At 50.7% G+C, this 17598-nt stretch overlaps 4 protein-coding genes across 4 annotated transcripts; 2 read left to right on the forward strand and 2 right to left on the reverse strand.

The window, feature by feature from the left end:
* Positions 1–344: 344 nt before the first annotated feature.
* On the reverse strand, positions 345–5399 carry PpBr36_07463 (uncharacterized protein; the record flags this gene model as incomplete). Its single annotated transcript, XM_029894600.1, has 6 exons — positions 345–843; positions 925–1272; positions 1897–1979; positions 2055–3868; positions 4204–4407; positions 4589–5399. 6 exons carry the CDS (start codon positions 5397–5399, stop codon positions 345–347), a joined length of 3759 nt encoding a protein of 1252 aa, XP_029748018.1.
* Positions 5400–10624: 5225 nt separating this feature from the next.
* On the forward strand, positions 10625–11626 carry PpBr36_07464 (uncharacterized protein; the record flags this gene model as incomplete). Its single annotated transcript, XM_029894601.1, has 1 exon — positions 10625–11626. One exon carries the CDS (start codon positions 10625–10627, stop codon positions 11624–11626), a length of 1002 nt encoding a protein of 333 aa, XP_029748013.1.
* Positions 11627–12003: 377 nt separating this feature from the next.
* On the reverse strand, positions 12004–12930 carry PpBr36_07465 (uncharacterized protein; the record flags this gene model as incomplete). The annotated part of the gene is made up of 2 exons (XM_029894602.1): positions 12004–12559; positions 12638–12930. 2 exons carry the CDS (start codon positions 12928–12930, stop codon positions 12004–12006), a joined length of 849 nt encoding a protein of 282 aa, XP_029748012.1.
* Positions 12931–13544: 614 nt separating this feature from the next.
* Positions 13545–14577, forward strand: PpBr36_07466 (uncharacterized protein; the record flags this gene model as incomplete). Its single annotated transcript, XM_029894603.1, has 2 exons — positions 13545–14354; positions 14422–14577. The coding sequence occupies 2 exons, from the start codon at positions 13545–13547 to the stop codon at positions 14575–14577; spliced, it is 966 nt and encodes a 321-aa protein (XP_029748015.1).
* Positions 14578–17598: the final 3021 nt, after the last annotated feature.

The raw sequence follows: 17598 nt of genomic DNA on the forward strand, positions 1-17598 counted from the left end.
CATTTAGTTGCAATCTCTCGATAAACCTCAGCTGTAAGCCGTGAATAGTCATTCTGCCATCCTGGCAGAAATCCGATCAATTTGTATTGTAGTGATGTGTATGTACTACTGTAGCTCAGCGAGAATTATCTAGCGAGAAACGGACGCAGTCTTTCACCCGTTGCGAAACTTACTTTGTCATATGAACATATCAACCAGGAAATTTCCCTAACGTTGGCGCGAGCCAGATATTGAATCATTCTCAGTCCACCGCAAATTTTGGTGGGCTCAATGCTTATCCATCAAGCGAGCAGCGTTCTTTCAGCCTCCTAGTAAGCGTTCGCTCTAACAGATCGCCTGCTCCCTCACTGGCCCAAAGGCGGAGTGTGTGACCTCCCCTCCTCCGCGTTGGGTGCCAACATCTTTAAGCCTTTGACGTGTTTTCTGGCACAGCTTCCCCAACCCTTCTCTTTGGCAACCGCGGAAGTGCTCCCCTCGAATATTTCAAGCGCAAACATGCCATCCTCGTCGACCTCATTGATTCCCGGTGTATAGGGTTTAGTCCCAGCGATTGCGCATTCAGAGAGATGCTTCCCGTACTTGTGTCCGAAATCTACGATTCTGTTCAAGCTCGCAACATCCTGCTGCCATTGCTCCAGCGTGGCATCGTCTAGGTGTGGGCGTTGTATCTCCCTTAGGCGTCCAGCGTACTTTTCGGTGCTTGTAATTGCGTACCGACAAGCAATAAAAAGTGCGCGGCCTGCCTGGAAAAGCTCAATTTTCTCCTTTGTGTCTCCAGTTGAGGTCTGTATCTGACGCAAAGTGCCCACTGTATTATTTTGCTGTTTCCAAGCGTGGGGATGGCTGGTGACGTGAAATTGTCATGACGTTTGTGAGCCAGTATTCAGAAACTGAAGAAAAATATAAGGCAAAGATTGCACATACTGTGACCGCTTCGTGTGGGATCTGAGCTCTTCCAGGACATCTTGCCGAATAGAGGCAATCTCGTCAAAAAGCCGCCCGCCGGCGCCTGCCTGCATGTTGTCGATTTGAGACCGGTCAAATTCAGCCGCTGTGTTGTCGTCGCTTCTTTTTTTGCCCCTTTTGCGTTTCTGCATAGATCGACGACCCTTCGCGAACTGCTCAAAGTCGCTTCCCACGCTGCTCACTATGTCGATTCTTTTAGCCAGGATGCCGAAGAAGCGAACTTTGAAGGGATCCTTGAATTTAAGACTCACTAGAAGGAGCTCTCTTTCTGGGTGGCATGCTGTGCTGAGTTTTCTAGTACCGTTGCTGACAGAGAATCCTGAGGTTGAGCGAACAGAAGAGAAGAACAAACCGAAAGATTCCCTAGGGCAGCTGCAGTAGGGCAGCCGAGAAAAGTACGTATCCGAACCGTGCGGATTGGTGTTTGCCATGATCACTAGGACTTCCATATAAGGCAAGGGCGTCCCGTTACCTCTGACTGGGCAGGTATATACCTGCACTTGACAGAGTAATACATGCGGTCACCAGCAAGGCAATAATAGGATCATTCCTATCATAAATTCAACGACCCGTTCTACCTTTAGACTCGAAGACTGTCACGTAAGCGCAGATGTGACTTTTGTCATTATACGAGTTAATGGTATTGAGAATGCCCATGTTCAAGACGACATTAGCATTGTCATAATGCTTCACTTTGTGCTCTGGAGCACGTGGATCTGATAGAAATCTTTCCAGATAAACCAAACGCCCAATAATCCAAAGGTACGAAACCATGTATGGACAGTTTTTCAACAGCCATTTCAAACAAGCCACGCTTAGTAGCCAGGGGGAATAATAAAAGCAGCCCAACAAGAACCATCTTCTCCATAGTTTCCAGCTCTCGACTGGCCCAGTCAAGCCATCCCGAGCGTCCTTGCCACCTCACCCTACTTTGCCAGCCAAGGAAATTTCTTCTTGCTCGACTCGCCCATGCCTGATGCGGGCTCCACTTGTACACTGCGCTGGTAGATTTCCTGCAGTGAAAAATCCAAGTCATGTCAGTATCTCATACGTTCGAATCATCCAATCCACGTGCGGATAATCCTTACCTCTTCGTCGATTGGCATCTTGCAATCAAGAATCAATTCCCTGCTTCCATCGTCCTTCCTCAGATTAGGATATGGCGTGCCCTGGCTCTTCATCAAAGGCAACAAAACTTCGCTCAAGACCTCAAACTTCTTCCAGTTGATCCTGTCTCCTTGCGGTCCGACAAAAGTCCTGCTTCCTTCCTCGGCGGAAACTAAATCACGTCGATGTAGCGGCATAAAAGGTATTCTAGGAAGTGGAGAGTTCTCCCACGCAAGCCGGTACGCAAAGTGGCTCTTCTGAGTTCCCATCAACAGTCCGAGCCTTGCGAACCGCCTTTGCACTTCAACAGAGACCAACGCCTTTGTTTGAGCAAGACGGTGGATCGATGCCCCGTTGATGCCCGCCAAAACGGCAGCGAGCCCGTTGTAGTTGTTCAGGACGCGCAGCCTCAGTGCGATAAGCATGAATTTCTCCAGGCACGGTGCGCGGTGCTTCGCCTTGTCTCGGATGAGGATCATGTTCGACACCCAGCGAGCAACATGGTTGAAGTGGCTTATCATGCGGTTGACGTTTTTTAGACTGCGGCATTTCTCTTTTTGCTCAGTCGACAGGCTAACATGCCTTACCAAGTCACGAATTCGAATGGAAGAGAACATTATCCAATCGATACGCGTGATTTCGTCGGCGATTTCGTCGGTGTCCTTGTCCAGGAAAATGTGGTAGCGAATTTTGTTCAAGGGCAATGTTGCTGTTGGTATCATCGTCGCTGCCTCACGCTCATAGTCCTCAAGTGAATGGAACTGAAACTGCGCAACTGGCCGTCGGTGTGGCGCAGAGTCCTCAGCCGAAGCCCGCTGTGCATTACCATATGTTGAGGACGACTCCCTGCTATCCTCGAGGTGCAACGAGGTCATGCTATCGTTAAGCAAACTGTCGCTTCTATGCCCATCGCGCGATGTGAATCTTGGATCCTGGCCGTGGTACGAGTCTCTGTCTGGCTCATCCGACTTGGCCCAGCCTGTATCGTCATCCTCCATGATGTAACGTTCCAAGTACACCCTTATCTGCTGAGCAGAAGGTGTGAGTATCGGATCCTTGGCAAGCTGGCGGACTAAATTCTCCAATTTCCTCCTTGTTGCTGACCGGGCAAAATCGCCTGGATATAGCGAGACCCATTTCGCGATAACTTCAATGATTCGCAGCTCCGTCTGTATCATTGTCAAGTCAGGGATGCTCTTGTCTTTCATCACGGGCTCCAGTCGCGCGAGTATGGCCGACAACAGCTGACTGGGCGAGGCAAATTTGCGATAAAGACATAGGAATATGTCGGCAAAGTTGTTGTCGGCCCGCGTCATGCGCGGGGCCAGCAACCGGTCGACGAGTTCATCGAATTCCACGCCGACCATCTTGGCCGGCTTTTCCGCAAAATTCTCATCGCCGCGCTGCAGGATAGGAATGTCGTCTGAGTGTCGATACGACTCGACGTCCGACTCGTCCACGTCCAAGAACGTGTCGGGCCCACCACCGTCCAAACGCACCCCGCCGTGGGTCCTGAGCATTCCAGAAACAGTGACGCTACCGTCGTCGGCTACCGCGTCGGATCCGTAGCTTGAGTGGTCGATCCGTGACCGCGACTGTGCGCCCCGGTACGAATAACCTCCGTCGCTTCCGGGTGGCGGGGTACCTCGCAACAGCGAAAGGTCAGAACTAGCTCGTCCGTGTTTGCCTTGCTGACTGAGCGGTCGTCCGTTAAGATCTGGGGCGTCAAGGTGAGCCGCAGAAGATGCCGCGCGTCTTCTAGATATTGCAGCTTCGTTCTTGTTGATTTCAGCGCCTGTCATCGAATTGATATGCATGTTAGCCGACAGGGTGGTTATGTCATGTGCACACCAGACCCCAGTCAAACCAGGCCTCTCGTTGGGCCAGGAGGGATGTTCGTGTCAATGCCCTTGACCTGAATATGGGCCCTACGGCCTCAGACCCTGGCATCGGGATTTTGAGTTGTTCCCCGGGCCCCATTCACCTTACCCGACGGCATCTCTCAACCAATCCAAGCAGCTTGGCGCAAAGGCAAAGAGATCGGAAAGGGGTTGGTAAAAAAATCCGGGAAAACGGTCGACCAACAGGGCAACCGAGATCATGTTGACATAAACAACTGTAAGAGCTTACCTCTCTTGCTCGCAAGCGCAGCCCGTATTATAGACTGAAGTGAATCTCTTGTGCTACTCGGCACGCTGGATGAAGTTTTAAAGGTGGCGACGGCGGCGGGGAAGTAGCCTGACACGGCATCAGGGTTAACTTGCCGTAGGTTCTCGGGGCTGTCGCATTTCGTGGCAACGATTATGGTTGGGATTTTGGCAATTGCCAAGGCATCTGGGGGGAAGGGCACATGCAACTGTCAGTTCATCCATGCAGCCAAATTCTCCATTGCTCCGGCTAACTTCGTCAAGGCCACCAAGTTTGGTCCCTGACACATGCCAACTGCATGTTCAAGGCTCCAATGAAGACCTGTCCATCTAAAGAGGGGGCAAATTTGGCTGCAACCAAGACATACTCATTATTGGAGGCAACTCTCTTAAGCTTTCCTTGTTCGTCACGTCGTATAGCACCAAGACACCATCTATGCGCGGTACCATGTGGCCATTGATCTGCTTAGGCCAGTGGATGGGTTGTTTTTCGTCGACCTCCAAGAACTCAGTATCAACCTCGAGAAAGGTAGCACGCAGCGCAGTACCGTCCAGGTCTAGCCGAACGGTAGTGATGTTGTTACCGGGAGGCCGCGGCGCGCGCAATGCTCGCTGTATAAAGGTAGACTTCCCCACGCCATCTGCGCCTAGCACTGCTATATTCAACGTATCCATGCTTGGTTGGGGTTCCGGGGTCGTGGGAAGCGGGGCGGACTTGGGCGCGGGTTCGCTGTTCAGCGGCGTCAAGGAATCTTTGCGAGGAGGCGGCCAGCTGGGTGGAGAAGGATGCTGGTGTCCATGCGAGTCCAAGTCGGCCGGGCTGCGCTCGTTCGTGTTTGCCTCGGGGCGATGTCGGGGGTAGGACTGCTCGGCTATGGGTGCCGCTGAGTTTCGGCGCCTGGTTCCAGACGGCGGTTCACCGAGATCGAGAAATGAACGATCCGATAGCGACGGCGGTGGTCTCCTCGGCTCGGAAAGTGGAGGGCGACTGGATTGGGGCAAATTCGGTCTCGAGGATGATGCCGGTGGCAGAGAAGACGAGGTTGACTTTGCTCTTGGCTTGGAACTCGAATTGGAAGATGGCTTTCGTGAATGCTTACTCCTGCTGGATTGTGATGCGGTTGATTGGTCTTCTGTGACGCTAAGGTGAGCCCTGTGGCCTCGCGATTTGGATGACATGATGGGCGTTTAGGATAGGCTCCTTCGAGCAACAAAGGGCTGTAGGCTGAAGGGATTGGGTCGGGCCAAGGATAGGTACGAAGGGGTGATCCTTGACAAGCAAGCAAGAACATATAAATGTCGTCGAAGGGCAAACCAGGCACTTGACAACGACCACGAAGCTAAAGCTGGGCTCATGTGTTGGAGACATCCAATCAAGCAAGCAAGGAAAGGGTTTCTTTCGGACAAGTACAATCTCTTCCAACGCTAGGGTAGACCAATCCAACAACGAAACTTGGACTTACATGGGTGGTGTTTGTTGTCCGCCTCGGGTACCAAAAGGTATGCTTTTTAGTACAGTCAGACAAGGCCAGGCGTTCCAATGTCCCCATGCGATGCGGATCGCACCCTTGGGGTACTATTTGGTGGCCGGGCGGTGGCGCCGCTTTTCAGCCGGTAGTTTTGTGACGGTTCACTCGACGCGCGTTAACGGTATGGGTTCGGCGGTTCGACGGTCCAGTCAGACCGGACTTTATTTTCGTCACGCTGCAAGAAGGTTGCCAGTCGCTTCTGTCAAGGCAGGATCTGGATGCAATTTAGCGATCGGCCTGTCAACCGCAGGCTTGGGAGCTGCGCCCGTGCTCGCGGTTGGTGACGGACGACTGGGGGTGTGTCTGATCTGTCGCAGTGGTCCGGCGCGCTCTTTGGTCTCTGCGCAGCAGATCAATCTGCAAGCAGACTTTCAGTAGTGCGGGTATTGGGTGGCTTGCGGTTGTTGTGAGGGGTCGGATGCCTAGAGATAGGCAGCCCTGTCGGCCCAAGGTCAGACAAGTGCTGTAGGTACAGTAGGTACCACTCTGGTCCCGTTGCCAAATGCAATGGCAGGGTCTCTCATCTCATCCGGGGTCGAAATAAGGCGAGATGGTACAGAAACAACGTGCAAATTCTGTTTAAAGAATGCCGAGTCGAGATTGATCCATGAATTCAGTCAATACATTCCTGTCGCTCGGCAATTTTCTTTTCTTTGGTTCTGGTCGACCCGGACAAGTGGTCCCAGGAAACGTCTTGATATTGACCACTCGCGGGGTGGATAGGTAAGGTAGGAATACGTTGACTGATATCTTTGGTACCTTTGCTCTACAAATTAGTGATGCGGGTACACAAAAAAAGTCCGAGGCGAGCCCCACGAGCCCAGTTGGCACCCACCATTCAAAGAACACTGAAGCACACCGTGCTAGCTTCTGCGGTCCATCTAGGGGTCCTTGCGGTCCCTGTCGTGAGCTGTTCGCTCAAACCCTGCACCATCTTCTTCATAGCTTTCATTTACCAAGTACCCTACCCTAGACAGCAAAGTAGGTATGTGCCTGATCTAAGTTCATGGCCTAGGTATCTTACTTGATGCTCAGCATCGTTTGTTTTACGCACGAATCAACCCCATAGTCTATATTTAAAGTATTCCCGACATCACTCTATTGGGTTTCAGGCTCCGCGGATAATATACTCTCCTCTTTCATAGCATCGCTCACATACGGATGTCGCATCAATTGCGGTCCAAGTACAAAGGTTCGGCGAGTGGGTAGGTTGATCTTCAACCCATGAGAAACTCCCTTCCTCTTCTCGTTTTAATCGGGGACCTGCTTTTAGTAATGAAACAACTTCCGACAACCTTTTTTTTCTTTAGTAACTAATGGCCTTCTTCTCTGGTCTGGATCCTCCAATCCTCTAGACTAAAAGCGCGGGCGGCTGGCATCCTGGGACGTGTGATAGTAGCGAACTGCAATGTCGGCACCCGTTATTACCCCGACTCCCCTCGCAAATCAAGATGCGATTCGTGAAATCAGATGCTTAGATGTGCAGGTAGTGCAAACCACTTAGACCTAGATCAGTGGCCTAACTGCGGTCTAATGACATATGCGGGTTGATGCAGATGGGCAACGATAGACTATTGGACAGCTACTTCTGACTTGGCACGACTAGATATTGCGCGTGTGTTCTGTTCTTCAATCCGATATCCATAGGACCCTGATACGCATCTCCACTCGCTAGAACTATCGTCTCGGGGTCAATAGATACATGGCAGACAGTTCAACCACGGCCCAAAAGGTCCGAGGTGAACTACCTCTGGTCATCTGGCGCGCAAGTCCCGATTCGAGGCTCACTTACCACCTTCAGGATCTATGTTCGACCAGGGTCGTATGGCCATTGATGTTTTTCAACCAAGTCATGGTCTGCTAAAAACAACTGCCAACTATAAACGATGTAGGGAGTACGTCCTGATGAGCTACAGACAGCTGAGGATAGTGTAGTCAAGATATCGGGTGGCTTGACTTTACAATGTGAGACGTGGACTGATGCAGCTGCAGTTGATGGGACGAATAACAAGCGGGTTTTCGGGCAATGCGATGCAGTGTCGATTGTTATTTTTCGCTCTATTTTCTTCCAAGTCATTGGGGTTGCCGACTTGTTCTGTATGTCTAGTCTGTGGAATCTCTGCTTGTGCAGAAAAAAAAGCATTACCGCGCAGTGGAAGCAGGACCTGTAGCATCTCGCTTCAAGTGCATCTTTCAACGCTGGACTAAATCTGGCCGCTTTTACCCGGTTCGTGAATACTTTCCTAACCGCAGTGGCAACCTCGCGCAGTTACACCATACCATGGGTTTAACTCACTCAATCTACTGTTAACGTAGGTTATGTGCAGTAAGATAAGTCTAGAATCAATCAATGAGGGGTAGAGGCGGGAAACACGAGACTTGTCAAGCTGTCAGCGTCGCATCCATTGCTTTTGTGTGCATACCCCACAGCTGTGCATCAAACGATCGACCGTATTCCCTTGTTCAAATTGGGAGCAAAACGGTGGTTGGTTGGTCTGCCAAAGGGGGTTCGGTCCTCGCTCGGTGAGGCCAGACTAGCCCAATCAGTTCATTAGCAACCGTCACAATATAGTCGTACCATCTCAAGTGCCAATTCTGCCAATGCTGGGATTCGTTGTGCAGCATTTAGCTACCTCGGCAATATATGTACAAAAAGGAAGACGTAGAAAACAGTCTCGCATCATGATGACTCGAGTAAGCGAGGTAGGATGAATGGCGTCCGCACTTGGAATGAGGAATGAGCTGGAAAATACCGTCATTACCTCCATGCTAAATATCGATATTCGTCTGTGTCAAGGGGAAGGGGAAGGGGAAGGGGAAGGACGGAAAGGCCAACAAGTAAATTAAAACAAATGCTTGGTAGAAATAAACATCTTATGTGCGTAGCGCTGTCTTCATTTACCACATGCATTCGATCACTCTTTATTCCCATGATCCCTGCACCCCGCAACCCCCCAAGCTGTCCGCCCACACGACCTCCTGCCCCCATCTTCCTTACGCTTAAAGGTACGAGCAACTTCTAAATCACTCTGAAGCCAGCAAGATCCGGATGCTCTAAGAACTTGCTGGGCATCTGTACCTTACAGTACTGGCCCAGACTAAATCACCTGGAGACTACCGGTGAATGGTGCCAAGTCGTAAGCACTTGCCTCTTTCCGCAAGGGGAGCTCACTTAAGCTTCAAATAACGCTTGATCCGCAGTTGCTTTCGCTGCTCCACACATGCGCCAATTCCATGAGAGCATGAATGACATCTATTAAGCAATTGTCCACTAGATTAGTGTCGTTGTGTACCATGACATGGCATATATGCGTTTTCAAAATAAATAACCCACGTGGATGCCAACCTTATGAAAGTTATGCCATAAACTCTCACTTAGATATGGACGCGTGACACCATCTCTCAGAACCATGTCCCCGCTTCTATTCGGGAGGATCGCGTCCTCTCAATAAATACCACATGCCTATGTTTCCAATGTGGACTACTTTTTTTTATTTTTTTTATTTTTTTATTTTTTTTTATTTTACTTTCCGCAACGGTTGCCAGATGCGGACCCGAGCAGAGCCCCTGACGTGATGACATGCGGCTTCTAGAGCTTGACCATGCGGTGCCATGTAGATTGCTACACCAGAGTTCTCCACAGGGTTGCGTTTGCGCATTATTCTCCGACGTGGAATCCCGCTTGACAAGCAAGGCCGAGGGCTTGTTTTCGAGAGTTCTTTTGTGGTTGTTTTATTTTCGTTTATTCTTTGACACATTTAAATCAGACAAAGCAGCTGCCATTTTTCTTTCCTGCTTTTTGGCCCATCGATGAATGGTCTTCCCCAACATAACTTGATTTGAGACCTTCTCCATAGCTCATGAACCGGGTCCGCTAAAGAAAACCAAGGTCGTGATCGCTTTGTGCTCCCTCGCCTCTCTGTCCCTTTCCCCGCGTGCCGTTGGCGAACTGAGCTTAGGGCCCTTGACATAAAGGGAGAGAGAGGGAGAGGGAGAAGAGACTGGACAGGCCACACTACCCCTGCCTCGAAGCGAATTTAGTTAGTACCCGTCCATTCGGCATGCAACACCTGCCGCCATCCCCGCCTCTCACCTGCTAGTTGCATTTGGGTCCCTGTCCCGGCTGTATGTATCCCCACCTCTGGGGTTTCTCTGCTCACTTGGAATGCAGAACATGAAAACACAATGACTTGGCGGAAGCCAATCTTGATTTTCTGTCCCTCTATTTCCCCCCTTTTTCTACACAAAACCCAGTAAACAAACATATGATCAGAATCAAACCGCATCGAGGAAGCCGACAAGTGCCCGACTCTGCCCATTTCCACCGAGGCCACGACTCATGGCATTTTGAGACAAGAGTTTGCTTTCCAAAGCTCCAGCCAACTCACAAGTATATAACCATTCTGTTTCTTGCTTTTGAATTTTATGCTCGCAAAGGCAAAAAAGCCTCCTACCTTCTTTGTATTTGGGGGAACACTTTCTCAAGAAAATCGTCCGTTCAGAGGGATTAACTCAACACCACATTTCTCGGCCTGTTTCCGACACCCCTATCTGAGACAAGCGAGACCTAGGTCATTTGCTGATAATTCCTTGCCTCACGCGGGACGCCGCCGCGGAACAATCAAACAAGAATAAAATAAGAATAATAAATAATAATAAACCAGACGACAAGTTTTTCTTCAACACTTTCTTCCTCCCTAGACAACCAACAGGACTTGAGCCTAGCATTCTTGCGTCTCACTCCTCGTGCTTTTCTTCTTAGGGGCGCCCTCCTCATCAACGCCCATTCTTATGCTGCATTGCCACCCACCAAACCCCCCTTTTCTCCCAAGCTTATCCCAACCCTTCTCACAAAGAAACCACAAAACCACACATATGGGTGTTATCAGCCAAGCAATGGACTTCTATAACCGCGAACGACCGGGAGTGATACGGCAGCCTGGGCGGATGACGGCCATCAAGACCATGAAACGACCACGGCAGAGCAAGCCGTCCGCAACCTACTCCGTCGACCCTGTGGAGCTGTCTCGTCGGCTTTCCTTGGTGCTTGAAGAGCAACAGAGGAATGCGGAACGCCGGAGACGCGCAAGTCTGAATCCCGACTTTGCGTCCGCGCCACATGTGTCGGGACATCAGCAAGATTGCATCGCAGCGGATCTGTCCGTGAGCACGGGGCTTCGTCGTCCAGAAGCGAAAATCGACACCCACAAGAGGAAACCGGTCCAACAGCCTTCTTCAGAAGATGTGGCAAAGGATGACACCCAGCCCAGCCATCCGTATGTACCTCGTGAGGCTGCTTTACAATTTTCTGTCACGACAACGGCCATCAGCATGAGGGAAGGCACCGGAACTACCGGCCTTGTCCGCAGGCTATCCAGGAGTGCGCTCAAGCTCCACCTCAGCAGAGACGAGCAGCAGAAAGCTTCCAACGGGCGAAAATCGGAATCAAATCAAGTTCATGGGGGTCGCATAGCGGAAGAGGTAGAGGGTCATCCGAGTGGCAAGAGTGATCAGCAAGAGGAAAACAAGCGCGGCAGCAAAGGCCTTTATCCGGAAAGGAAGTCTGAGGACCCTAATGTCCGCGACTCGCAAGTCGTACCAGATTCTCTCGACCACCACGGCGGCACTACGCCGCCACCACCTCCGGTCAAGCCTCTGCACATCTCCATCGCCAACGAGCACCGTGTAGATTGGACGCAGAGTGACGAAGTCAAAAAGAACAAGCTGTCGCCCCTTTTAAGACGGCCCGTATCCACCTGGACGTTGCGAGGTCGACTGGTTGGCAAGGAAAAGGGATCGTTCTCCAACGAAGTCGGTCCAGAATCACCCGAGCTGAAGTCGCCCAAGTATGGATTCTTTGCTAGATTCAGGCGTTAGCTATGACGATTCCTTAGATACAAGATAGGTCTACGGAACTCACATGGACGTACTCATATACACAACTCAAACTTAGCTTCCCAAGTTAACCTCATTATGCACCACAAACTGGCGCCCAGAAAATTTCCCCGTATATTGTCCTGGAGTTGGTAATGATTGATCCTGGGCCATAAGCGTGCTACAACGCGTGCTCATGAGCTCAGATTGTCGACTTGATACGAGACTAGCCCATTGGGCCCATTCGCCACAAGCGAAAGTGAAAACTGCCAGCATCCCCTCATGCAAGGAAGCGTTGGGACTTGATTCTCAGCAGACAAACAGACATAGCGATGCAAGTCATGAGAATGATGCCTAAAGATGGCCATGGCACCTCGACATCAGTCTTCGTGCTCTTGCTGTTGAAGAGTCTCGATGAGCTTGATTTCTTCTTGAGTGTATTCGCGGCTCACCATTGCCGTGGCCTCCTCCTTGTCACTACCCTTGGACAAGAGGTACAGCACGAGCTCGCAGTACTCCCTGACGCCGTCGCCAACATCGGAAGGATCCATGCGTGCCTTACGCAGGGCGGCACGCCCGCGGCTCAGACCAACGTCCTGAGACCACGGCTCGTTCTTCTTTCTACCACCTCCGGGGCGACCCGTGCCGTCGAGCAGCCTGGAGTCCACATCTGAGAGTTTCCAAGGAAGGCCACCTCGCGTACTAGGCTCTTTCTTAGGGGGCAACGTCGCCGAGTGGATTTGGTTCAAAGTGGATGGGAGGTTCGGGTACTTCTTGAAAAGGTTGCGCAACTCGGGGGAGTCATCGAGAACGCTAAACGGATGTTGGCGACTGGGCTTGACAGCGGCGGACCGGCTGATCGGTGGTGGCGGCTTCGGTGGCAGGGAAGATGGAGGGTGCGTCTCTTTATGAATGCGGGAGCAAGATACGGAGCAGCTGTTTGATATAGTGTCAGCCCGAGACAAGACCACGTCTACATGGTAACATTGTCGAGTTGGGAGTACTGATGCTTACTAGGCAAGTGAGCAGTGCGGGCATTTGTATTTGCTGGGCTCCTTCTCGCAGACACCGCAAGTAGTCCGCGCTGGCTTGGATTCGACCACACCTTCAGTAGGAACTTGAGACTTTGACGGAGACGATGCTGCTACTTCAGTAGAACTGACTGGCACTTCGCGGCCCAAGTTGGTCGGCATGGCTTGATCACTGGTCGATGATGTTGCCGACTGGTCGTGTGGGGGTGGGGCTTCATTGTTGGAAGCGTCCTCTACGGAGAGCTTAGAGATGCCATCTGCTGGTGAGGTTGACATTTTTCCGCGGTTTTTGTTCTCAGAAAACTCAACCCGAGTTGCGGTCGTAGACAAAAATCAGTGAGAAGCTAGAAGGTACCACACCAATGCGAAAGTGGTATCCGCTGAGCATCCATGAGTGCTACCTGGGGTTCTGCAAGGAGGGCTAGGTATGGCACAACGTGCTATTTTTTTTTTTTTTCTTTTTACCCTTGGCCTCTTCTCTGCCTCAAGGCCTGTTGGTCTTCAAGTGGGTGTTGGTTTGTTTGGCATTATGAGGTTTCAATGCGCGACAAGCTCTGCCATGCGCGCCATCCCGTATTTTCAACGGTGGGGTCCGTTTATGTGGGGCTGCAATGACGCAAATTTTTTGGGCAAGGGCAATTTGTCGGGTCCCATCGGAGATCTGTGCTGTAGCTTCGGAAGTCGATAGCGAATACAATTGTGCTTTCTAAGCAACATTGCCTCCTCGTCATTTTGATGCAAGTAATTTCCATCAGAAAGAAAAAGAAAAAGAAAAAGAGAAGCATGCATACATACACCTAGCTTCCGTTTGGATATCCACTGAAAGGCCGTGTTACCTTATTCTTCATTACATTTAATGACCATCAAAACCTCACTCGAATGCTACAACAATGACGGCAATCAAAATTTTAAGGACGTCGACGAGCGTTCTCTGGCGCCCACGCCAGGCCAAAGTTTGGACCAGCGCAGGCACCTCCAGCGTCTACAACCTCGCCACGCGACGAGCAGTACACTCCAACTCCAAGCCATTATGGGCTGCGGTACCGCAACGACCGAGGCTGCAGACACAGCAGCTACGGGGAGGGATATTAAGCGGTGTTGACAGTCGACGAACAATCTTCATCCAGACAGAGCCTACGCCAAACTCAGATGCTCTAAAGTTCCTACCAAACCACCGCGTACTTCCCGAAGATATCCCAACTCCATACATTGAATACCTGAACCCGCGCTCAACGATTGCACCGCCTTACCCGTCGCCACTGGCTGCGCAGCTTATGAACATTGATGGCGTGCAGTCCGTCTTTTACGGCGCTGACTTCATAACCGTGACGAAGGCTCCTGATGCGAACTGGGCGCACATTCGGCCTGAGATATTCTCCCTCATCACGGAAGCCATCACCTCAGGACAGAAGATTGTCAACGTTGTGGAGCGCAGCGGTGCGTCGGCGGAAGGTGGCCAGGAGACGAGTGGCGAAGTGGACAGCCTAAGCTACAACGAGAACGACAGTGAAGTCGTCGGCATGATTAAGGAGCTACTGGAGACGCGCATCAGGCCTGCCATCCAAGAGGATGGCGGTGATATCGAGTTTCGGGGGTTCGAGGATGGCAATGTTCTACTTAAGCTCCGTGGCGCCTGCAGAACCTGTGACTCTAGCACTGTTACGCTCAAGAATGGCATCGAGGGTATGCTGATGCACTATGTAAGTTTTTCACCGTCCGGTTCTTGATTGCGAGATGAGCCAGGGTTCTAACATGAGCTTTGTACAGATCGAGGAAGTTAAAGGAGTTATTCAGGTCATGGACCCGGAGGAAGAGATTGCTGCCAAAGAGTTTGCAAAGTTTGAGGAGAAGTTGCGTGCTCAGAAGGGCGAGGCTCCCCCTTCGACTGTTGGCAAGGGGTCGCTGGACACAGTTCCTGGCTAATGCTTAGCGAAGGCTTGTGATTATATAGACAGAGCATTGTAGTCTTATGCTTCGGCTGTTGTATTAATGATATGAAGATAAAGAGAGCCTTGATTTTAGCTGTATAATGACTGCAATATATCTTTTAATACCCACTGCCTTTTCATTCAACGAGCCTCGGGTATCAGAGCCAACATCATATTACTAGACTCAAGCACATCTTTGGAGTGTTACCTGACACGGTGAACGGTTTCGAAAAAGGTACTAATCCGTACGCAAAACACATCCCGTTGCCTATGGTCACAATTCTTCATATGGTCTACAACATAGTGGTACGTAATATGTATCAAGGTTCTCTTAATATGCAGCCTAGCTGGGAGGGGTGGGGATTACTACATTGGAAATTAAGATTGAAATTTCGAGGGGGTGAACCTAAGGCAAGGAAGGTATTTGAGGAGGGGCGAGGGTCCGCTAATTTTGTTCATTAAGCCAACCAACCTCTGGTTCCATTCGAATTGTTGCGGTGGATGGATGGATCAGTGAGCGGCGGGACCCTGAGAATCCGGGGTGAAGCTCCGAACAAGTCGTAATTGACACTCTCTCAAAAGACAAACACCGTCAGGTCAATAATGAGGAAACCAAGTAAACTTCCGGTTTGGCAATTTAATTCGGCCCGCCCTATGAGCGGGGTATCTTTTTACTCATATTGCCAGGGAGGTCTGAAGAGGTTGATTGGTCTGTTTGTTCTCTTTTACTCTTCTCCGTCGTAAAACAGGTGTGGTGTCTCGTGGTGGCGTGATGGGAAAACGGTTCGAGGGGAACACCCACTCGGGAACGCGCCGTGTCCTCTTTACAAGCAGGAGGGTGGGGTTTTGTGGTCGCCCAGCCTTTTGCCATCGAGATGCTAGTGCAATTCTACGTAATGAGTGATTCCACATCGCAAAGTAGGAATCCTCAATCCACAGAGAGCAAGTCCTGGCCTGTGCAGTAATCAGAGCTAATTTCTACCACACTACTGGTACGGCTATGCAAGCAAGCATAAACATGTAGAGAAGCCTGGCACCAAGCCGCTTCTGACTAAACAGCCCATTCATTTTACCAGTTGGAATTAGGGCTTAAAAAGCTAACATGGAAACTTTTTTGTTCCTTGGGCCGCGTGTGATAGCTGGAGGTGATGAGCCATACCTCGCTGCCGTTAGCAGCAGTAGTGCAACACGCACACCTGGAGCTGGACCTGGACCTGGACTCATTTTTGAATTGATTAATTATCATACCATGTACTACGTACATGGTGCATAGCCTGCTTCTTGCCAGTTCTAGTAGAAGCTTGTTCTCTGCAAGCTGCAAAGATTGGTGGGATGAAGTCAAATCCAGGGCGTGGTGACCACGAGGACAGGGAAAGGATCAGTGGGTTTAGTCTAGCCTGGACTTGCTGTATATAGATTACATACAGTACAGTGGCAGGTAGCAGTATTCGTGGATCCGTCATTCTACCGGCCCCACAGACGGTCCACGGAAAGCGTCGGGCTGCCTCCGCTTCGTTCGAAAGATGCCCGATGGCTTGCGTTTTGAGCATGCCGCGAAAATATGTGACGTTTCCGTCCCATATACTGCCATTCGATGAAACGACGCCAGCCTCCGGGCGTCACTGTCCCAAATGACGGTGCTGCCGCCCGCCCAGGTCTTTTGATTATTGCACTACTGCAAACGTTTAGATCAAATACCCCGAAGTGCCAGGATCGAATTTACCAGGACTGCCTTGTCATATTGAAGAAGCAACTTTGTACTCTCCGCACGACACCGTCAGGCGGTGGGCAAATAAGAAATAAGGTGAGACCAACAGCGAGGTAGAGTATTACTGGAAAGTAAATACGTACTGTACTACTTGTAGTACTGTATAGACAGGCTTGCCGGGATGGTTTCTGCCCGTGCGCCATGCAAATCTGTTCCAGCGATCTTGTAGCCTAGGCTAGATCGCCCGTTCAGGAGCCACAGCCTTTTTTGTTCACTGGGATGATATCTCAATCACTCACCAGGATATGCCAGACCGCGCTCGCATTGAGTCGTCTTGGTTGCGCTCTGGGGTCAGGGGTCGAAAACGACGGAGGCTCGACTGGTTCGACGGGCTATGCCTAAAGGCCGAGCGGTACAGGACACTGGGAGTCAACTTGCTACACCCACAGGGGACGACCGGACGTTGTCAGCTAGTCTAGCTTAGAAACTGCAAACGTCGTTTTCGGGATATTCCAGCAGACATAGATGGAAACAAGTTTACCTGTCAAAGCACAGTCGCTGAGTCCATCAGTCGCGTGGCGTCCCTGTCTTGTTGGAGGAATCTGTACAAAGTTAGTGAGGTAGCAGGAGTGAAAGAAAAACAAGCAGAGCAGGAAAGAAATGATGGTTAGTCGTCAGTCGTTCGTCCAACTTTTCCCCGCCTCCACTCCATAAGCAGTAAGTATATAATACATATTCCTCTGGAGATCTCGACACTTTCAAACCTACGATGATGCGATGGAGGGCAGACCAGACCGCGTCGGTAGGTTGAGCAAAACCTTGCCCTCAATTGGGCAAATCATGGCCAGGTCTCTTGCACCCTTGTGACCCCTTTTTTGCAGGCAAGCTCAACAGCTCAGCCTCTGAGTGGATCAAGGCCTTGCGCTGGTGGAAGTTCATTTATCGCTACCCCTCCTTTCCCGTACCACGACACCCCTCGAGCTTTGACAAGCAAGAGACGGGCGGACATCCTTGCCCATGGAAGACCAGAAAGCGGAGAAGATGCACGCCACCACCATGCAGAATTCAAACAGGGCCCTTGTCCACTGGATCTCGACCTCAAATCCTTCTTTTGCGAGGGCCCCAGAGTTCGTGCAGATCTGCCATTCTCCGGCCCGTCTTTGACAACTTCTTTGTCTTTTTTACCTTTTTATCATTTGTTTAATTGCAAAAGACAACCGATTCAATCAGTTACTCTGCTTGCAATAATCAACATCCCGTCAATATTGTATGCCTGTTGGTCTCAAGATCGTTTCCAGGTAAGCAAAC

This window comes from Pyricularia pennisetigena, chromosome 1 (genome assembly GCF_004337985.1).
Source record: "Pyricularia pennisetigena strain Br36 chromosome 1, whole genome shotgun sequence".
Classification (NCBI taxonomy): domain Eukaryota; kingdom Fungi; phylum Ascomycota; class Sordariomycetes; order Magnaporthales; family Pyriculariaceae; genus Pyricularia; species Pyricularia pennisetigena.